This window comes from Mastigoproctus giganteus, chromosome 2, assembly GCF_048544385.1.
Source record: "Mastigoproctus giganteus isolate SK-2022 chromosome 2, ASM4854438v1, whole genome shotgun sequence".
In the NCBI taxonomy this organism is placed as follows: domain Eukaryota; kingdom Metazoa; phylum Arthropoda; class Arachnida; order Uropygi; family Thelyphonidae; genus Mastigoproctus; species Mastigoproctus giganteus.
In genome coordinates this window covers 89,437,474-89,461,645 of record NC_143576.1, presented here as the reverse complement: position 1 = coordinate 89,461,645, position 24,172 = coordinate 89,437,474, and the positions used below count along the sequence as shown (strand labels likewise).

The window sequence follows — 24,172 nt, the reverse complement described above, 5'->3', positions numbered from 1 at the left end:
ATCCAACAAATAAATTCGTGCAACTGGCACCTCCATACCACGTAGATACCCCGATAACTGAGTATCCGGTATTATTAAACTTTGGTAGTGACAGAATTTAATGTTTAATTCATTACTATAAATCTTAAATAGCATTTTATTTAGTCTAATCATTTCCAGTTCGAATATTGTAATAATGTACATTATATATCGCTTAAGATGTAATTTTGTATTTTCTTGTTTCTTACTTCTCGTTTGAAAGATTCTGTCTCAATATAAAAAACAAGTGTATAAAACTTTTAATGTTATGGAAATGATTACAGATACTGTATTTATTCCTATAGGAACTAATTTCATATTTATTTTTAACATCATTCGGAGAAAGTTCAAATCTATTCTAGATGCTGTATCTTCCGAGTATCTTTTGCAAAATAAGTTGGTCTTCAACAGACAGCTGAAACCTTTTTTTTTTTAGTTTCGTGGCTTCTGTGAAAATCACATGGTTTTCATTTGGCCGCTCTAAGCTCTGTATATGCAACTTTTATTCTTCATTCCTATCAGTCAATTTTATTTGTTTTTCACAGAATTGCATGCTACTTACTTATCTACAGTCTTTGAAGGAAGTTAACTCTTAAATTACATCTCACTTAGGAAAACTACCACATCTTACTCTAATAATAGCTAAATGACCTTTTAATACAAGGAAATATGACATCAAAGAAATAACCGGAAAATCCATTTAATAATTAATAGTAAAAAAATTTTTTCATTGTTCAGCAGGTGGTAATCAGGTCATGGTTAATAAGACAGCCAGATGGTGATTCCACAATTGAATTACAAATTATATTTGAAAACATTACCAAATCTTAGACCAGCGTACAATACGAACTAAAAATCATGACAGCTTAAAAAAAGCCAATAAAATGCAATTTACAAGGTACTGTACTTTTATGCGATGTACATTCAAATAACGAACAAAAACAAACGTTATGGTTTTACATGCAACAAAAATAAGGGATTAAGAGAAAGCGTTAAAGACACTTTTCAAGATAATCAAGCCAAAAATGTTGATTACTTTTCCTAACTTTCAGTTCATATTGTACGTAAACTTTTGTAATTTAAGTTAATAAGATATTAAAAAATATGAAAAAATAAGAAATTTAAATAAATATACCTAATATTTATTTCAATATTTTATATATTGAATCTCGTCCTTTATCTAAACCTTGGTTTTCCAATAAATGTGCTAAGGCTGTTCAAAAGAAGAATGTTGCATATCGTAATTGGCTTGTTTCTAATTCTTCAGTTTCATTTTCTGCCTACACCAAAACTCGCAACAATTGTTAAGCAGTTATTAATCAATCCAAACTAGAGTTTGAACAGGATAGGAGTAGAAAACTTGCTTCTTGCCCTAATGGTAGTCGACCATTCTGGTTTCTTGCCAAAGCTGTTGGCCGCAATTTTTGCCCATCTCTGCTCCCACCTCTGTCAAAACAAGGTAGTTCTGTTGACGCTTCGGCTAAGGATAAAGCTGACCTACTAACATCTCATTTTTCTTCCAACTCATGTATTAATGATCTTGGTAAAACATCTCCCACCATTCCCAACACGCTCCGTTCAATGCCCCAATGGTCTTCCGTCAAAAGGATGTCAGAAAGATTTTTACGAATCTTGATGCTAAGAAAGCTCCAGGTCCTGATGATATTTCTCCACTTGTTCTCAAACCTGTCCTCCTGAACTTACCCCTGTTCTTTGCCGCCTTTTTTTCACTTTCTTATTCGAAAGGTGCTTTTCCTTGTGCTTGGAAATTTGCTTATATCCAGCTAGTTCCTAAAAAGGGTGACAAATCCGTCCCATCCAATTATCGCCCATTGCAGTTACTTCGACTTTTTCTAGAGTAATGTAGAAATCAATTAACCGCCAACTCTTAAACTATCTAGAAACCTTCCGTCTGATCAACGATCACCAGTATTGATTCCATCAGTGTCGATCCACTGGTGATATTCTAGCTTCTGTTGCTCATTTATGAACAAATTCAATGGAAAATTTCGGTGAAACACAAGCAATTGCTCTAGACTCTTAAAGGCTGTAGATCGTGTTTGGTATAAATGTCTTCTAAACAAGCTTCCATCTTATGGTTTGCCAACTATTTTTTGTAATTGGTTATCCAGTTCTCTCTCTGATCGCTCACTGAGTGTTATGGTAGATGGCTCTCTGTCTTCTAACTTCTCTACTAATGCTGGTATCTCCCACTGTTTTCTTCTTGTATGTTAATAAACTTCCATTGACTGGAAATCCTATCCATAGTTTTTCCTATGAAAGCACATTGCATTCCACTTTCCATTTTGAGAAAACTTGCCCTGCTCAATCAGCTTTTCAACTTCTCGAATATCCGCTACCAATTCCTTAAATGCCGATCTTCAGGTAATTCTCCAGTGGGGCAAAGACAACTTAGTTGATTTCAATCCTTATAAAACTCAGTTTTGTCTTATATCTCGCAAAAAGGATTCTTCTGCTCCTATGCTTATCTTTGGTGACTCTCTGATTTCTGGGCAAGTTGATATATCTCTTTTGGTGATTACCTTGACTTCTAATCTGTCTTGGCACAAGCACATTACAAATATTGCTTCCTCTGCATCTAAAAAAAATGATTTTCTCTTTCGCTCTCGGCGTTACTTTTCTTCCAAACAGCTGTTCAAGTCTGTACAAATCGCAAATCCGCACTACCATGGAATATTGTTCCCACATCTGGGGCAGTGCCCCCAAAACCTCTCTCATGGCTTCTAGATTCCATTCAGAAGAGGGCAGTTAGGTTAATTAATGACTCATCTCTAACAGAGTCTCTCCACTCGCTGTCTCATAGACGTACTGTTTCTGCTGCGTGCCTTTTCTGCAGATACTTCCATGGGCACTGTTCTTCTGAATTGGCTTCTATAATTCCCGCTCCCTCTTTAAAAACAGTCTGAACACGTGCTGCCACCAGCCAACATCCATTTACTGTCCAACTTCGAACTCACAAAACCAACTTTCCATCTTCCTCGTTTATTCATTCAGCTGCCGTTTTTTGGAACAACCTTCCTCCACGTGTCTTTCCTGAAAATTAGTATACAGAAGTTCAAGTCTAATGTCAACAAATATCTTCTCTCGTCTTCTCGACCTCCAACCCAAGCACGGTACTAAGTACTATAGGTTCTAATACCTCTGGTGTTCGGGGTTTTCATAAAAAAAAAAAAAAAAAAAAAAAAAAAAAAATTGGGTGATTCGACATTCCCTCAAAACAAGTTTTCTGAGGTTTTGATTGGTTTACTGAACCCTTTTTTCCAATTCCTGTTATATGTTAATTAGCCTTGTAAAGTAATCTATTTTGGCTTATTCTTACATGTTTGGAAATGTGTTTTTGTAAACGGCGGCTCCTAGAATGTCCGTTCCACTCCGCCTCCTATCTCTGTGCAGAACAGTATCACTAAAAATAGCTCAAATGTGTGACGTAGGTTTGTGTATATTATATGTGTGTTCTCTTGTTTTGTCTGGCTGTTTGGCTACCCAGAAGCATCACTCACCTGGAGAGATGATTCTGGGTACTCGTTCACACCACGGGAAGGTGGGCCAGTCCCATAGTGCTCGTACTGTCTCAATTTGAGACTGTGACAAGAGGGGGTGGGTTAGCTTTCCAATACTGTGCTTTGCCAAAAACTTCTTGATAATCAGCGTAGAATGCGGCTAGCGTTTTCATGCCAGACGAATCAACTCTCATTTTTATCGAAACTGAAACCTTTTTTGAATTCTTTTAACCCAACGCTCCAAACTTGTGCATTATACTCCTTATTCACTGTCTGTCTTAATGAAACAAATTTTCCGTTTACCAAAGATTCTCTTGCTATCGAAGAACGTGATCACCTTTACTTTTGTTTTTGATTTTTGAGAAGAAATTTTTTGTCTCTCGGAAAGCATATTGATCGCCATCCACTATTTGACTTCTCTATTTGTAGATCGTATTCCAAAAACACTACGAACAGACCTGATGCCGATTCACCGTTTGCCCAAATCTTGAATTGTCAATTATTTTTCTGTTAATGTGGAGTTTCTTCTGTTTTTCAAAGAATCATAATCAGAGTGCGAACTTTTGCTACCGTTACTGAGGGTCGAAGCGCGTTGGGTATCCACAGCGCTATTCACATCTTCGAATCCTTGCATTCCTCCCGAAATCTTGCAAATGAATGGAAAGGCCGCAAGCAAGGTATAGAATCGTTATTTGTTTTACCAATTCGTAGGTTTCAGTCTTAGTTTTCTCTAACTTGAAGCAAATGTTCACCCTTTGTTTCATCGCAACGCCTTCAACCACATAAGGGCCCTAACACGAATTCATGTGAAGGATTTACGATAGCAGTTGCCACGGAATTCTGCGTTATCGTAGACATCCATACAATGGACCCAGTTATGGAACTTAATTATCAAACCTTGTACAGTATTTATATCCAATAAAATGAACCTCTTAGATTGTAAGATTGTCATTTTATTGGATATAAATACTGTACAAGGTTTGATAATTAAGTTCCATAACTGGGTCCATTGTTTTTTTTTTTTTTTTTTTTTATTTGGTAGTTGTTGGCGCATTGGCTTCTATGGCCATATTGCACCTCCCAAGGTTTTTGCAGTACTTTGATCCAAGCCCGAGGCGGGAATCGAACCCGCGACCTTTGGGTTGCCGGGCAAGTACTTACCCACTCGGCTAGCCCGGTCGGCAAGGGTCCATTGTATGGATGTCTACGATAACGCAGAATTCCGTGGCAACTGATATCGTAAATCCTTCACATGAATTCGTGTTAGGGCCCTTATGTGGTTGAAGGCGTTGCGATGAAACAAAGGGTGAACATTTGCTTCAAGTTAGAGAAAACTATGCAATATGTCAAGCCTGACTGCCCACCTGTCTAACATGAGGTGAGTTGTGTCACTAGACATACACTATCTACCTATGAACGATAGCTGCACATATGTCACTTTTCTGATCTAAGCTTACAAACCAAGGTTTGTTTTCGAAAAGGGAAAAGTATTTTTGTAGCGGCATAAATCTCTCTCTTACAGAGCACAATTCCATACAGCACTTTCTTATCTCGCTTGCTATTACATAAAAAAAAGGTTTTTTTGAGTACTTATTACTCAATTCTGTCTTACTGTACATGTTTAACGCAGCACCAGAAGTCAATAAAAAATGAAAACAATTATTTTCTGAGGATCAACGTTCAATACGGAGTTAAAACTCATATTGTTTTGATTCTGTCAGAAACATTAAGTGGAATTACTGTACAGTACGAGTACGTACTGTATTTCGAGAAGTAAAATTTGCAAAAGAAATTATTGTTTTAATTATCGGAAACGATACTTTAGCCTCTCCCTCCCCTCTACTCCCCTTCTCACCTTATTTGATTAGGAAATATGGAGATGAAGTTGTGGGCAATGTCCGATGTTCGGTAATGTCCGAACATTATTAGACATTTAGACTGTTGTGTTTTGATGGTATTTTAATAACTCTCGTTGTTTCAGCAACGAATGGTTGTCAAACAACCATCTGCCTTCCTAAACTGCAGTACATTCGTAATCTTTTGACGATATTTCAATCAAATTCAAGATATTCTGAACATGCTAATTATGAGTATTGTGCTCCACTCCATTTTACACACACACACACACACACACAGAGTTCTTTACTGCTGTAATCAATTCAAACGGAACGGGAAATGGAATACCGATATTACATCATCAGAGCCACCTTTTTGGAACGGTCTTACATTCATGTTTCTTGAATTAGAAAAAAAATAAAATAACACTTGCGAAATTATAAACAGTAACCAACAGTTATAGTTAATTACGTTATTAGATCCCACTTTTGAACTTTTTTTTTTTTCAAAAGAAAACCCCATTTGAATGGAAAATTTAAGTTAAAAGTTGTTCCTTGTAATGCATTATCAACACATGCACAACAATAAAATAACATAATACGCGAAATAATTAAAAGTATTTAAAAATAAATGACATTATATTAATATTTAATGAGTGCATACCGTAGCCTAGAATATTGTTTACATCCTCTCCAGTACATTTGGATGGAATGCACAAACCGATACGCAGTGAAAGAGAATGGAAAAAGTGAGCCAGAGAGACAACTGTCGATGAAATCTGTAAGAGTAAAATCAAATTGCAATAAATAACTCTTTTATATATATTCAATTGAAGAGACAGTAATTGAATTTTTTTTTTTTTGGATAACTGTTATTCACTATAATATGTACACTGTTTTACCAAAATTGTCGAGATAACAAATAAACTCATTTTGTAAATTATTCATTATGAAAATAATCGAAAGAGCGGTAGCAGAAGGTAGAAGTATCATTTATAATGAAAATTCCACGTGAAAACGAGCTTAGTGAATATCTACTTGAACAAAAAAAAAAGAATTGTCAGACTTTGCGCACGGCGTACTATTTTGAACTTTGCAATGTTACGAAGACATCCATCTGGAATAGCTTATGCAAGTAAAAGGCAGATAGCGTGCTAAAATTAAGCACCGACTAAAAAACCTCGTATTATGGAGTATATACGTGTATACGTACTATTATGGAAAAACACGCAAAAGCCAGGGATTCCAACTTAAGAATTTTCCAAGTGAGTGACAAGGGGTGAATCCACCATTCTGTAATAAGGATTCTCGACCTACAACTATCCTTCTTGAAATCTTCCTATAGTAATCCTTTTTAGGCTATATTCCAAACTGTGCAAGCTACTTACGTATTTGAGATGAAACAATGGGATCGACGCTCTTATAAAGTGATAGTCTTCGAATGATGTGATTGGTAGCAGTCACCTTTTTGTAGACTTAGCAACTTAGATGTGATCATCCATTTTACATTCAGAATTTAAACTGAATCCGTTTTATTTAGAGATTTTAAACTAAAATTAATTTAAACAGAATTTAAACTGAATCCGTTTTATTTAGCGATTTTAAACTAAAATTAATTTAAACAGAATTTAAACTGAATCCGTTTTATTTAGAGATTTTAAACTAAAATTAATTTAAACAGAATTTAAACTAAAATCCGTTTGACGTACCCGTCAAGATGTTAATGAGAATTCACAATTATGGTAGATCTTCAGTCTAGTGATGCACTGAAGACAATATTTAAAAATGAAAATCTAATTCAATTTTATTCAACATTATCTGAGTCAGATTATCCAAAAATTAAAAATTTTACAAGAAAGGTTACATCAATTTTTGGATCTGTATGTGAGTAAATCTTTTCAAAATTGAAATATTTAAAATCAAAAGTACGATTACTTTTAACTGACCCGCATTTACATGACTTTTTAAGAATTGGAACTAGTACTTTAAAACCCGATATTACGAAACTTAGTCGTACTCCAGAACCACATTCATTGCATTAATTATAATTTTGTTGTTTTACTAACTGTATTTTTGTGATTATTACACTAAATAAATAATAATTAAAAGTTGATATAAACAAACTGATATATTTTATATTACCTCTCCATCGATTTCTTTTTGAATCTGTAGAATTAGTAGGTATAAAATTTGTTTCTCTGCATAAGTTTAAACTTATGCAGAGAATATAGTTTTCAGTAATTAGGAATTTTTTCCGGCCCGCCAAATGTTACAAAAATTCATATGTGGCCTGCTTCTCTAAAGGTTTGGGGACCCTTGGGACTTTACGTGAACGCTGTGATTCAGTGTACCTATATACCTGCCAATCGGTAGGTTCGATCACTAGCGAAAGGGTTGACTGCGTCGCGTTGCCCAGGAACCAGTATCCCATGAATTCTGTCCTTTCACTGTATTAACTGTAGTTGAGAAGCTTATGCTTCTAGGTCTTATCTATAGCAAACGTTTTATAATTAACAGCAAGATCATGAATTTTGTCAAGGAGTTTGTTTTGCAAAAATCTGGCTGCCCGGTATAGCCTAGTTCTTGCTGTAGAAAGAGTTATGAGTCAGTCCTGAGAGGGAAGGTGAAATCCACCTTCCCTCTCAGGGAGTGAGACGAGTTATTTGGAGTGAGACGAGCTCTGGTAGCATGTTAATACTGAAGTGCCGTGGGGAGTGGCATTGATCGTAGGCTGCTCATTTCAGAAGTTAGTACTCTCCTGCTTAATCAGGTTAGTGAGTTCTGCAGATCCTTAGATTTCTACGCCGTAGAATATGACAGAATATAAAAATCTTAGAATGTAGTCCTTGGTGTAGTTTATGTCACTTTCCGAACGTGCAACATGCCTCGTTTCATTCGCTACCTTAATATATCTTGAAGTGCATCCATTTCATTTAGTTGCGAAACCGACGCTCTGGATCAAAGGTCACATCCAGATCCGTATGAGATGGGGATTTCAGTTCTCTGTAGTATAGAAATGAGCTGTGTGCGATTGTTTTTCGGTGAGTATATTACTAAAGCTGCAGAAATCTGTCTGTTCGGAACACACGCAATTATTTTATTATGCACTAGGTTTGTAGGCCGAACTCGGAGAAGTAAGTTGCCATTTTTGGTTCAGCTGATGGCTTATCTTCTCTATGACATGATATAGGGATGTCCAAACTATTAATGCGGGGTAATGTAATAAGTGTAATCTCATGCGCATAGCGTAGTATGTCGTTTCATTTACAAGCGAGTGGCAGAAGTAAGACTATGAAGAGGATTCCGGAGAGAACCCTTGATTGTAATCCCCAGGATTATACGTGGTTGATTTTGAGCTCCCTCCTGTTTTGGGACTCCTTTCTTTGTAGGGCCATGGTGCTTTGTATCCAACATACTCCGACGTTTGCACGGCCTGTTAGAACAATGTTATCCTTACATTGTTCTAACAGGTTTCTATTTTATTACGCACTTTTAGTCGCAGAGTTCTCTCTGATAAGTAAATTAAGAGAGAACGTTTTCACTGTGGTGGACCCCGCTTGGGTAGCACAGTTGTTCGAATCGCCGTCCTCCCCACACTGAGTGGAATAGACCTGAGTTCGATTCCGTCGATGACGTGAGGAATTTTTATGGACCTTTCGCACAACGTGGCTGAGTTAGTCGGTCTCGGGCAGCATGGTTTTTCTCCTGGAAACTCGGGTTTTCGACCAGCAAACAGAAAATCAACCACAGAACACACGCAATTTACAGACAGTATATATAGAGCAATACGGCCTTAGTTGCTGATGCCCCTAAAACCCCACTACAACAACAACATCAACCGAGGTAGAGCAACATGGAGACATCGAGTGAGTCAAAAGCTGCCTGAATGTCCAGGTATATCATTGCTTCTTCCGGATTTTCTTCAAAAGCTGCTAGAATGCTGTTAATAGTTGCCAGAGGGTTTGTGATGGTCGACTTATTCTCATCTCATAGTGGATTTGTTCTGGCTTATTGAGCATGAGTTTAATTGTGTTGATGGCTGGAGGACATCATGTTTTATAGAATCTTTAGTAAACAAGTGGTCTTCGCTATAGTTCTGTAATGAATAACCTCAGTGCTGTGTGAGTATGGGGTTACAAATGTGCAGAACTGAGTCATTTAATAATTGTGGAATGTTGCCTGCAACAGTATTAGTAGGGAGGATATTGAGGGTTGCAATCAGCTGCTGTTTTTTGAGCTGCAAGATAGAAAGTTCCGTTTGTGGTGGCTCCGAAATTGGCAGTAAAAGGCTATTGCGAGTACTCGGTTGATTTTGAAATCTTGTATTGTGGTTGAGCCAGTCTCTAACCCAATCCGATGACCTTTTAAGACCACCTCATCACTGTATTATGCAGTACACGCAGTCAAGGGTCTTCCAGACCTAGATTCATATTTGGTGACTATTAATCCCTCCTCTTTGAATTTAGTTGACTTTGTTTTTTACTGTACAATGGACAGTCACTGGGTAATATCTTTATCATATCCTCATGTCTGATAGCAGTGTTATATCACTATTTGTCTACTTCTCAAATAGTTTAAAGAGCAAAGTATTTCCTTTACTGCCCTCATGGGTAATACAGTTGGTAGGATCATCGTCCTCTCCACTCCGAGTGGAAAAGAACGGAGTCCTAGTTCCGTCGATGACTTGAGGAATTTTATGGGTCTTTTTTCACAACATGGCTCAGTTAGTCGGTCTCAGGCGAGGGTAGCATGGTTTTTTCTTCCGTAAACTCAGGCTTTTTGTCCAGAAGAAAACAGAAAATCGACCACAGAACACACGCAATTTACAGACAATATACACGGAGCAATATGGCCTTAGTCGCTGATGCTCCTAAAAACCGTACTACAACAAACAATTTCATTTATGGCATGGCCCTCTTCTGTTTTAAAATTTATGGTCACGGTGACCATAAATATTTTTAAACATATAAAGTAATAATAATTTTTGAGATGTAACCATAAAAAATTGTTATGTATGTAGATTGAGCTACATACATCAAAGTTGAGATTTTAATTTAATATTATCGTCTTTATTTCCTCTTAAAACAAGGAAATGCGTTATACTGTATGCCAAAAACTTTCCAAATACCCCTCGCATATTTGAATTTTAACAAAACAACAAACTCCAGAAGCATATCTGTAATGTTTTTCGTTCCTTCTTGACTTTTCTGATTTTGATTCACAAAGATTATTTATAGTTATATTAGGTAGATAAATACATTTTTACAATAAACATTTTATTTATATAACAGTGAATACTGAATTATGACCACCTCATCTGTAATGGACTATGCCTCATAGCTCGCAGTATAAAAAGGCGAAGTTTGTACGCTAGAGCAGTGGCAATTTGCATCTGGTCTTGAAAGTCAAAGTGATAAAGTAGCAGTTATGAGACGTAGTAAAGGTATCATGGTGTTTCAGAAGGGCATGATTGTGGGAGCTCGTACATCGGGTGCTTCCTTGTCGGAAACGGCACGTCTTATCGGTTACTCGCGTCCCACTGTAGTTGAAGTGTACTAAGAATGGTGTCAAACAGCCCAAGCCACCTACCGGCGAACTGTAAAAAATTACTGAAGGTGAACGTTCGTTGTAAGCTAAGGGTTTAGCTCATTGTACGGTTCAGTTTACATCGCAATGCAATATGGGGAATGTAAGAACAATATCCCAAATTATGATGCGTTACACACTCAGACGTATGGTGTCCCACAGCTGACGACCCAAGAGACATCCTCTCCTCAGCGATCATCATCGTCGATGGCGAATGCTGTAGTGTCAACAACATACTGGTTGAACACGACTGGAAGCAAGTAGGCTGGTCGGATGAGTCCATGTACCCATCGTGCATAATTCCTGCTATCTAGCCAGGTGGTGGTGGTGGTTGCTTAATATGGGGCATGTTTTGCTGGCAAGAACTAGGACTCCTGGTGCTTATGGACCAACGTTTCACTGCGGCCGTCAGCTGACAGCTGTTGAAAGCGATACATACATAGTGTCTTGCGATCGTACTTTAGTGACAAATATATTAAGGTTATGGCTAAACATCTTACGTACCGTGCTCAGGTTTCCAGAGGATGTCCCAAGGGTCGGTGTTGGGGCCCTTCCTCTGGAACGTTGTGCTACATCAATCGTCAACGAGGGTATACAATGGTACAAGTGCCGACGACTTGGTGATCCTTGTTGAAGATTGCTCAAGGAGAATAATTGAAGAAAAAATACAGCCTATCACTTGGATGATTTGGAGGCATGGGCTATAGATAACAAATAGAGAAATCCCCCAGAAAATCTACTTTCATGACTTTTAAGAACCACTTTAACTGTAACAGACCTCCCACGTTCCGACTAACAATACCCAAATTCCCTATGTATCCCAAACTAAATACTTAGGTATCACCTTAGATCAGCGGTTCCCAACATTTTTTGACTCGCGAACCCCTTTCAATGTAATATTTTTTTATCGCGAACCCCTTTCAACACAATATTTTTAAAGCGAACCACTGAGCCTATATTCTCTGAAATCGTATAATATTTCTGAATTTTTATTATAAAATATTTCCAGTACTACGTTTTTATAAGCGACATTGCCTTGTAGCCGTGAAGGGTATTGTGTACGGCATGTGCGTTCTGTATGCAATAAAGAGTTCTTCTTCTAATAAAAATTATTATTAAGTATTATTTATACTTTGTAAAGTAGTTATTAATCAGTCCAAACTAGATTTCGGACAGGTTAAGGGTAGAAAACTTGTTCTTGTCCAAATGGGAGCAGAGCATTCTGGTCTCTTTCCAAAGCTATTGGCTGCAATTTTTTGCCCACCTCTGTCAAAACCAGATGGTTCTGTTGCCACATCAGCCGAAGATAAAGCTGACCTGCTAGCATCCTATTTTTCTCCCAACTCATGTTTTGATAATCTGGTAAACCACCTAACACCGTTTCCAGTACACTACATTCAATGCCTCCTGTGGTTTCCGTTAAAAGGATATCAGAAAGATTTTGATGAATCTGATACTAAGAAAACTCCAGGTCCTGACGGTAGTTCTCTACTTGTTCTCAAAACCTGTGCCCCTGAACTTATTCCTGTTTTGCGTCGTCTTGTTTCACTTTCTTATTCCAAAGTTGTTTTTCTTTCTGCTCGGAAATTTGCTCATACCCAGCGAGTTCCTAAAAGTGGTCACAGATTTCTTCCATCCAATTATCGTCCCATTGCGATTACTTCTATTCTTTCCAAAGGAGAAATCAATTAACTGCCAACTCTTAAACTATCTGTAATCTTTCATCTGATCAACGATCGCCAGTATGGATTCCGTTAGTGTCATTCCACTGGTGATACTCTGGCCCATGTTGTCCATCTATGGACAAATTCAATGGAAAAGTTTGAGGAAACTCAAGCCATTGCTCCTGACATTTCAAAGGCTTTTGGTCGTGTTTGGCATAAAGGTCTTCTAAATAAGCTTCCGTCTTTTGGTTTACCAGTCGTTCTTTGTAATTGGGTATTCAGTTTTCTCTCTCACCTCTCACAGCGGTAGACGGCTCTCTGTCTTCTAACTTCTCCACTAATGCCGTGTTCCCCAAGGTTCAGTTCTTTCTGTTCTGTTGTATATTAATGACCTTCTTCCATTGACCGAAATGCTAGCCATAGTTTTTCTGATGATAGCAGATTGCTTTCCACCTTCCAGTTTGAGAAACCTTGCCCTGCTCAAATAGCTTCAACTTCTCAAGATCCACTGCCAAATATTTAAGTGTTGATCTCCATGTAATTCTCGAGTGGGGCAAAGATAACTTAATTTCAATCCTTCTAAAACCCAGTCCTGTCTTATATCTCGCAAAAAGGATTCTTCTGCTCCTATGCTTATCTTCGATGACGCTCCGATTTCTAAACAAGAGCTTGTGGATTAACCTGACTTCTAATCTCTCTTGGCATAAAACACATTACAAATATTGCTTCCTATGCATCTAAAAAAACTGGGTGTTCTCTTTCGCTCTCGGCGTTACTTTTCTACCAAACAATTGTTGACTCTGTAGAAATCGCAAATCCGACCTACCGTGGAATATTGTTCCCACAACTGGGGCGGTGCTCCCAAAATCTATCTCAGGCTTCTCGATTCCATTCAAAGAGGGCAGTTAGGTTAATTAATGTCTCATCTGTAACAGTCTCTGCACTCTCTATCTCATGGACGTTCTTTTCCTCTTGCATACCTTTTCTACAGATACTTTCATGGGCACTGTTCTTCTGAATTGGTTTCTATAATTCCCGCTCTCTCTTTCAAAGCAGTCCGAACATGTGCTGCAACCAGTCAACATCCTTTTACTGTCCAAGTTCAATCCCACAGAACCAACTTTTCTTATTCCTCATTTATTCATTGAACTACTGTTTTTTGGAATAACCTTCCTTCACATGTATTTCCTGAAAATTGCAATATACATAAGTTCAAATCTAATGTCAACAAGTTTTTCTTTCATCTTTTTAAACTTAAACCTGTGCACAGTACTAAGTACTATAGGTTCTAAAAAAAACTACCTATACATGACAATGATCCTTGAGAATGAAAATATATTAGCGTGGAAAACATATTTATTTAAAAAAGGTTGTTTATACATGGGTATAAACAATCTACATCATTTCTACTACCCACGTAGCATGCCTACATCGTTTGATGATATCTCATATTGCGAATACCTTCACAACGAGTTGCCTAGGTATTACACTGCTTTGAATAAGTAACGCTTCACCAGTGGCGAAGACTAATGTTACTTATTCTCGGTGGATACCATAATCAGACAGCACTGTTTGAAAAATGGTATGGGATAAGATACTCTGTTATCCGCATTCTGTCCCTATTAGACTTAGCTAAGCAAAAAAGATGTAGGAAAGTGATTGTAGTAGTAGGAGAGGAGGAAGAAGAAATGGCGTCGAAAGAGGAAACGGACAGTTACTCCTCATACTCACACCACTCAAAAACTCATCGAATAGGCAACGCTTCCCCAGTAGAGAAGACTGTTGTTACCTATTCTCGGAAACTCCGTGATTATCAAGCTCTCCAGACGGCACCGTTTCGAACCGTGTTGTCTTCTCCTCAGGTACCCTGTTGTTGCAATAGTGACAACCCAGTTATGAAGTTTAACTCCACAATATGAGAGATGCTTGTGGTGTGCATGGTTTAATCTAAAAACCATTTCTTCATTAAATGTCTTTAAGAATATGAAAAAAGTTGTTTATGCATGGGTAATGTACTTTCATCATTTCTACTATCCGGGTAGTATGCATGCATCGTTTAATTACATCTCTTATTGCCCATCCATAAACAATATTTTTCATACTCTTAGACATTTAATCAAGAAACAGTTTTAAATTAAACCATGCACACCATCAAGCATCTCTCATATTGTGGAGTCATGCTTCATAACTGGGTTGTCACTATTGCAACAACAGGATACCTGCCCACCCAACGATGAGTAGGCCAACAAGCTTCGAAATGGTCTCGTCTCGGTGGTGATATCCGCCGAGAATAAGCAATATTAGTCTTCTCCACTGGTGAAGCATTACTTATTCAGAGCAGTGCAATACCTCGACAACTCGTTGTGAAGGTATTCACAATATGAGATATAATCAAACGATGGATGTATACTACCTGGGTAGCAGAAATGATGGAAGTGCAGCACCCATGCATAAACAACCTTTTTCATACTCTTGGAAGGCAGCCCTCTCCGTAGCCTGGTGGGAAGGAGCAGCAGTGCGTAGCACACGCTTCTTGATTAGACCGGGGTTCGAGCCTGTCACCGCTAAATACGGAGGATGCGGAAAGGTCAGGGAATGACCGCCGCATATTCCCTGAGCAATATGGCCTTAGTTGCTAATGCTCCAAATAACAAACAAACAAACCCTTTTAAAAAAACAAAAAAAAAAAAAAATGCATAGTGCACTTGGACATTTAGTCAAGAAATAGTTTTAGATATTTATTTAACATGAAATACTGTAAGATAGTAAAGGAATTGTGGGATATTTTTTGGCAATTCTTTACTTTTTATTTTATTTTATTTTTCTTTATTGTTTATTATTACTTATATATTGTAGTTTACAATAATATACCTATGTAAATCTAAGCAGACGCCATTACAGAATTTTTAGTGCGAACCTCTTGGAACCACCGGTTGGGAACCGCTGCCTTGATGATAAAGTCGGTTTTCTGTCTGATGTGATAAAATTCAGGGACAAAATCATCCGTAATTTCACAGCATATGTCATTAGGATCTCCAAAAAAGACTGGGGATTATCGAAGAAAACATTGTCTCCACTACAGAACCGTATTCTTGCCTATTATATCATATGGAGCAAGTGTTTGGTACCGAAAAGTATCAAAAGTGAAACAGAAACTTATCTCCACACAAAGATCCGTTCTTCTGACAATCAATAATATTCCCAGGACAGTTTCAAACAATGCACTCCAAATACTTGGCGGTACGATCCCTGTAGATTTATACATTGCTTACCGGAATTTGACTTGCTACCTGAAAAAAGGACAGTCTAAGACATTGCTTGGAATTACAACTTGCCCAGCCAATGACTTCAAAAGTGAGAAGAAAAGGTTTGGATTTACTGATGTCTGGCAAACACCAGTTGGAACGAGAGTGACTTTGGGCAATAAAGAAAGTACATCACGTAAATAGAATTCTCAATAACCCCTGGAGTGATTTCATAGTTTAGACCTTCTATGACAACTTCTTATTTGCCAACAGGGCATGGGTCCCTCCGGGGTTAAGTTATTTGGGCGTAGTCTGGAGCCTGACTCATATTGCACATGCGAAAAAATTTGACTTGGATTCACATCCTTCTGAACTGTCCACTGTACTCAGAATCTAGAGCAAATTTAATGACTGTGGTTCCAAACTTATTGGAGAACAATATAAATATATTCTAGTTGAAGACCGTGATAATTTTACTGCATTGCAAACCTATTCAAGAACTGTTTTTGTAATGAAAACTGGGCTAAGGACTTCAACTTATCCTGGAAATTGACTTCACAACAAGGATCAAATAGAAGAAACTATTTCTGAACAATAAATCACTGTTATTTATTGTTCAAGCTATATCTTCACTACTAATGGGATTTCCTTACCCAAAAATGTTCTACAGCAACAAAACAAAATTACTTAATAAATTTTTACGGCGCCCTCTAGCATTTAGTTTCTGAAATACTGGAACGTCAAAAATCAGTCAATCAATCTTCCAAAAATCATCTTCCATTTTCATCCAGCTGTAAAACAAGTGAACCTTCAATAATTTCTGTTTGTTTGGGCATTATGGAGTGAACAGTGATTTGTTGCAGTAAGGAAATAATTCACAAACCTAAAATATTTCTTAAGAGATTGAACGCAATGCACAGAGCCTTGCTTTTGTACACATATTGGTAATATGTGTACAAAACTTGCTGAAATATTGATCCCGAACTGTGAAGTTTATGGATGCTTTATCTCGTTGTGGCTATTAGCTGCAGTGGACATTGTGGACAGGACAACTAGGGGTTTTGGACTGGGTAAGGTTTGGAACTGTGTAAGCAGCTTCATAATGGATACTTGTGACGTCATACAAATGAAGTTATTTTTCACTTGATACTGTAATATACGGATATGAACAAGTTTGGACCTTCATTTTGTGGTGGACAGTGTTCATGAAATAACATTGAAATTACACTGATCCCTTCATATTTAAGATCACACAAGGAAGCAGACTTCTACGTTGGAAAATTTATTAAACTATTGTATTGCCAGAAGAGGACTACAAGAACTCTGTAGTTGCAGTCTCATCGTGGTGTCTATTGATTGGATTATCTAATGGTTATGATAAACAGAAGTTTATGTTAGGATGAAACAAGATATATAGATATCAGCAATGATAACATAGGAACCAGAAACATCTATACCAGAAACACTAGGTTTACGTGAAGGAGATAGTAGCTGTAATCTCGTTGTATTGGTTGTTTCTGTTGTTGTTGTTTAAGGGTTTTAAGACAAGCGCATCAATGGCCAAGATGTGTCTTCATTGTGATGGTCAGCTGCTTTGAAAAATCTAGTGGACAAACTTGCCATGTGTTCATGGTTGTTAAAAGAATGTAGAGGTGGTCTCCTTGCGGCTGCCTGCCACATTATTTCCTTTAAGAGTATTTATGTATTTAAACATGGCTAATTGTATTTAATTTAATTATATATTGTTTTCTGGTTGTAAGAAACTCTGAGCTTTGTACATATAATAATTACTTCTCAGTGGTACTGAGTTTAATAGTGGAAGTTTCTCTACTGGTACAAAATTTTTATTTATTTTTTGCTTGCTCCTGGGTCTGAGCAACTGGGGATGGGATTGCTGGTACCCACCGGTATTGCACTACCTCCGGCGCGTGCGGGATTTGTGCATTTCGGCACGAAAAGAGGTAGTCCCAGGCCCGGCTTCTCGTGCCTGGGACGGGCGCCAGGCAGCGGCTGCCCTGTATTGACTTCCCCCTGGTGGCGAAGTGTCCTGACAGTAACACTTTTTTTCCGGCCAGTTTCATAGAGGTTCTACGCCATCACTTCTAGGCAAATGCCCTTCTCCACTAAGTGGAGAAGGGCATTTGCCTAGAAGCCACCTTCGATTCCAGGACACACGCACAAATGCACCAGGAGGTCACATGCAACATGACATGATATACAGTATATGTATACTGTAATGAGACTGTAAATGTATATAGAATATTATGTAAATCTCTATAAGTTTTGTATATAAATGAATGAATATTACAGCTCTGGGGTCCTCTTACCCAGAAAGGCTTAAGTTCTGCAAATTGCAGCGTCTGGAGACTAGGCACTTGCGAGGTGATCTGATTGAGGTGTATAAGGCCTTGAATGGGTTGCGCAGGTTCAATTCTGATGGGATTCTCCCTCTCGCTCAGATTACGAACCTCAGGGGTATAAATTCAAATTGAGGAAAGACAGTTGTAGAACAGATGTGCGGGAATTTGCCTTTAGCCAGCGGATAGTTGATTGCTGGAACAAACTTCCATCTGTCGTTGTGGATGTTGATAGATTAAATAAATTCAAAGCAGAACTGGTCAAACTGTTAAGAGAAATGGATGTGTGAAATTGGCTGATGCTATATAAGCTTGCTTTCTTGCATCACATGCCTCTACTACTATACTTAGTGGACAAAAATCATGGGATACCAACCTAGTAACGGGTAAGCCCACCTTTAGCCCGGATAAGGGCATTGAGTCCACTGGTTCACGAAAGCGTTCCACGGGTATTTCCTGTGGTCATGATTGCTGACCGCTGTAAATAATTCCGTCGCATTCCTGAGTAGAGGATCCAAAGCTCGAATGAACCTTTTCAAAGATGCTCCACAGAGTTCACGTCCAGTGAACGGGGAGGCCATTCCATGATGGTAAAATCTGCGGAATGCTCATCGAACCATGTTCTAGTAATGTGTCTGCTCACGCATCTCTGTGGGCAGACACATTTTCCTGCTGGAAGACTCCATTGCCTTGTGGGTGCACGATGATCATGAAGGGATGCAGATAGTCTGCAAGGATAGGCATGTAACCTGGACCATTCAGAGATGCGTTTAGACGTACGGGAGTCATCGAACCAGGAGATCTGTCTCCAACCATCTAAGGTCCAGTGCCGATGTTCTTTCGCCCAGTTGAGGCGTACAGTCCTGTGTCGTGGTGTTAGCAATAGGACTGTGGTAGGTCGGCTGCTCCTATAAGTTATTGCGGCTAATGATCGCCTGATGGTCTTGGTGGAGACATTTTTTGGCACCTCCCTTGTTGAAGTGGGCAGTCATTTGTGCCACTGTCGTGCTCCAGTTGGCTGAAGCAATGCGAGACAGACATCGACGGCCACTTTCATCTACCACCTTTCTCCGCCCACAACACCTCATCCACGATGAGGTGTTATTCTGGAAATGGTGTATTCCTGGTACACTCTGTCGAACGAGGATAGTGCAATTTCTGTATTACCTCCGCGATAGAGTGACCCATGCGTCGGGCGCCCACTATCATCCCTCTTTTAAAGTCGGTTAACTAACGACGTTTATCCATACTGACATCGAATTACCGGCTAACGTGAATGCAGTGTACCTATATACCTGCCAATCGGTGGGTTCGTCCAATAGCGAGAGAGGTGACAGCGTCGCGTTTCCCAGGAACCAGGTATCTCATGAATTCTGTCCTTTCACTGTACTAATACTACTACTTATGGGATGTTTTGAAACGTGAAATGAGGTGTATGGACGCGCAACAGACAGCTATTCCGACATTTGGAAAGCCTTGCAGGCATGATGCCTACAGATCCCTACAGACAGCTTCAGACATCTAATGGAGTCGATGGCTAGGTGAATAGTAGCGACGGTTAGTCGTGCAAACGGTGGCCCAACATAGTATTAGGTAGGTAGTCATAATTCGGTGATTAGTAAGTGTAGGTTTGTGCCATATACAAAAATCAAATTGACTCATAAGCTTAATGCAATATTAAAAATGAATGAGGAATTTCTTAATCTTTAATCAACATGCCCATAACTAACATTGATTTACTTCTCTTGACATTTAGTTCATGCAGTATATTGTACTCTACCTTGTCGGGACTGCTGTAGTTTTGCAGCGCTACTAGCTGATGATGAATCGTGATGTAATCCGGTTTCGGAGGCAGCATGGGTTTCAATTCCAATGTACAGTATTCTCCATCAAAGTACTGCCTTTTGCCATCTTTTGCCACCATGTTAACACATTCGTCATAAGATCCGAATGCCGACAGAGTTCCTTCAAGAATTCCTCCTGATGGTTTTCCAATTGCATCTATTACTGTAAGAGAAAAAGACTTATAAGAGAAAAAATTACAATAACTGATGTTAATTATCAGTGTGCACTAATGGCCAGTTTATAAGCTATACTGTGTCATCCAAATCATTTTTTACATCAGATACCGAGATTTATAAAGCAGGCAGTCAGATAGCGAAATTGTGTGCGTGCGCGCGTGTAGTAGATGCAAACATCATGGACACTGTCGCACTGCTGAACTGTTTATGCACAAATGTCTAAAGTGGACTCAGAATAGTCCATCCGCCTTAAAACATTAGCCAATAGCAATCTGTGATCGAAGACAGCTTGTTGATGTCAAATGACACCAACAAGCTGTTTGTCATCAACACACAATTTGTACAATTTGTCATCAACACACAAATAGCTTGCTGATGTCGTTTTACCAAACGTCAACAACTTGTTAATGTCAATGACCGCACATTAACATACCATCAACTTGCTAATATCATTTTACATCAGCAGTGCTCTCTCTGCAAATCGGGACGTAGAATGCGTTGAATCCTGTCACGGCTGGGACATAGCAGCGGACAGCCTACGGTTCCGCTCTTGTCAGTTGTAAATATGCAGTTTTAGGCACAATGAACATAGGAACACCGAAATTGGATTTAAGAAGTGAAAAAGTGGTCACCTGATCTGATGAATTTCGGTTTTACTTTTTTTTGTATTGACGGTAGGACTATTAGTATGGCAGTGATAGTTGAAGCAATGCACCCATCAACCAGTTGTCAAGCACTGCAGGTTGGTGGTGGAAGTGCAGCGAGAGTTTTTGTGGAACATTAAACCAGTGGAAGACAGATGTCTAAATGCCAACTTGAACATTATGGCCGTTTGGATGCGTGTTTTCATGCTTGCTGTTTATTTCTCTCCATTTGTCGAATTTATTTATTTATTTACTCTATTTGAAATAGCCTGCTGGTAATAACGGTTACTTCCAGCAGGATAATGTACCATGTCACAAGACACAGATAGCTCGGAAACAGTTCCAGAAACATGAGGGGGGGCGAGTTTATTTATACTAATTGGCTTACTCAGCTGTCAGATATCAAACTGCTTGGCCACTGTAGGAATGGGTTAAATAAGCTGTTCATAGTAGAAATCCACTGCCTTCCAATCTAAGGCAACTACTGAATTAAAGTCATCATTTGGTATTCATACATAGTAAGAATTCCTTTGATTCCAATAAATATATCTCTGTACTCTGTCATTTCGACCACCTACATTTCGACCGGCCTACATTATCCGAAGGAACCTTTTACTGTTTGTTTCACCGCTCTTCTACCCTACTCTATCGTCCGCATGTCACAAAACATAATTTTTGACATAATTTCTTCGGACCAGCAAGCCTTTATACCAATCATTGATCAGTCATCCACTTATGATGTTACTGGTTCCATGAAAGTTGCTTGTTTTTTTCACCTTAAATCAGATGGTGTCTTTATTGATATCTCAGTTAGGTGTTAATGTCTGTTAAGCGCCAATTCAAATATGAGGCATCAGTATATAGCCCTTGAAGGTAATACAGTTGGTCGAATCGCCATCCTCCCCACATTTGGTGGAAAAGACCTGAGTTCGAATCCCGTCGATGACGCGAGGAATTTTTATGAGCCACATTTTCACAATGTGGCTGTGTTAGTCGGTTTCAGGTGAAGGTAGCATGGTTTTTTCTCCCGAAAATTTGGGTTTTCTGTCCATCAAACAGAAAAGTGACCACAGAACACAAGACATTTACAGACTAAATACACAGAGCAATATGGCCTTAGTCGCTGATGTTCCTAAAACCCTACAACAACAACACTCTTCGGTCGGCTTGCTATTTTCTGGAAGGAAAACCAAAGTTTTCCGGAAAAGAAACCATACAATTTTCGCCTGAAACTGACAAACTCAGCAACCTTATGAAAAAAAAAAAAAAAAAAAAAAAAAAACCCATAAAAATTCTTCGCATTGACAGGATTCGAATTAAAGCCTTTTCCACCTGGCATGGAAGGACGGTGATTATAGCTACTATACCATCCGAAGGCGTCCTTATGGACATCTAATAATAATAAGATTCTTTATTAACATAAATTTTATACACTAGTGATTCTTTACACAGAAAGCCAGAGGAATCTTACAATTAGTTGTTTATACAAGTGATTTGATTTATAAAAAAAAAAATAAATAAATAAAAAAATAATAATAACTAAATAATAATTAACAGATCAAAGCAAAGATAATAGTCAAAATGTAAAAATGAATGAAGTAGTAATTACAGCGAAAAAGGACTACAAGTTGAGCAGAACATGAAATTACATCGGCTAACTAAGATCGGCACTTACATAAATGTCCTTTACAAACAGCAAGATAGGACAAGATGCCATCGCGATATGCCTTGTCTACAGACCACAGGTCGATGTCGATGTTGAGCGAGTTGAGAGTGTCCAGAGTCACATTTGGGAAGTGTCTTTTGAAAGTCTGTAACCGCTGGAGCCTTGAGCATAAGGAGGGGGTACTACGGAGATGTCTGCCTGGCAAACGCCAACCAACCGTGTTCCAGATGTTGATGTGATCATGCTTAGCTGAGCACAGATGAAGGAATGACTTTATTTTTAGTACATGGGCTCTGTGGATTATGGGCGTATATTGCAGGTTGCAGCAGAGAGTAGATTTAGATGTTGTGTAGATCTGGTGCGACCACAAGTTGGCCCACTTCAGCACCCAGAATTCGAGGCCCCATAGTTTCCTGAGGCTGGTGGGTGGTGCCACCGACCAAACTTCCACGGCATAGGAGAGTTCTGCTCAACATCTGCTCTCAATGAAGAGACACTCCTGTATTGCGTAGAGTTATAGCGATGAGCATTTCTGTTATTATTCTCCATTTCCGGAACTGTGTGATATGGTGTGGCTTTTTAGTTTTACATGCTGCGTACAATTACAGATGATTGATCTGTTTTTCAGTCAGTTTGCTAGTTCTTAGGGATTGTGCCTCCGTAGCCAGGTGGACAGGAGCAGCAGTGCATAGCACACGCTTCTTGATTAGACCGGGGTTCTAGCCCGTCACCACCAAATACGGAGGATGCGGAAAGGTCAGGGAATGACCACCGCATATCCCCGGAGCAATATGGCGTTAGTTGCTAATGCTCCTAAACACCAAAATAACATAACATAACAAGTTCTTAGGGATCTTTGAATCAACTATATGCAAACGGTTGACAATCCATGTTTACATAGTTTACAATAAAGGCTACTCTTTCCAAGAAAGACTAGTTATGCAAATTGCATCATCTAGAAACTATGGAGCGAGGAGATCTGATTGAGGTTTTTAATGCTTGGAATTGATTGTGTAAGCTAAATGTTAATGGCATCCTTACTTTTGCTCAGACAACACGCATAAGGGGAAGCATACATTTAAATTGAGAAAGTATGGTTAAAGATTAATGTGCAGAAATTCGCTTTTATCCAGAGTGTTGTTGGAACAAACTTCCATCTGGTATTGTGGAGGTGAATAATTTGAATAAATTTAAGAAACAATTAGATAAGGAGATGGAGAGGTGATTGTGTAGTTTTTTTTTTTATATATACAGTTTTTGACTAATGCTGTATAAGCTTGCTTTCGTGCAACATATGCCACTACTAATGCTAATATTGAGTTATCCCGGTACTGTACCCATGCTTCAAAGAAATTGCTCCGTTAGGAGCAGTGCTGTTTATTTGAAGTGCATTTATATTAAAGACATTGTTCAAGCTAATCAAATTTTGTCAAAATCGTACAAATATGAATACTTCAGTTTTATAAATACTGTATTTAGTATTGCAGTGTGCCGATTGGAAAAATGAATGGACATAAATGAATGAATATGTTTCTGCACATAGAATATGTAAATTCTTGGTTCAAGTAGTGCTCATCTATTAGAAAGTGTCTGCTTTGTGTGAAGACTGCGATGT

General features: G+C 38.5%; 1 protein-coding gene across 1 annotated transcript in view; it reads right to left on the bottom strand.

Moving 5' to 3' along the window:
* LOC150089404 (nose resistant to fluoxetine protein 6-like) overlaps window positions 1-24,172 on the bottom strand; it is a 142,185-nt gene that overhangs the window by 96,549 nt on the left and 21,464 nt on the right. The window contains exons 2-3 of the mRNA XM_090389431.1: window positions 20,007-20,233; window positions 6,039-6,153 (exon numbers count right to left, since the gene is read on the bottom strand). Coding sequence (XP_090245557.1) covers window positions 6,039-6,153; window positions 20,007-20,233 — 342 coding nt within the window. The remainder of the gene's footprint in view (window positions 1-6,038; window positions 6,154-20,006; window positions 20,234-24,172) is intronic.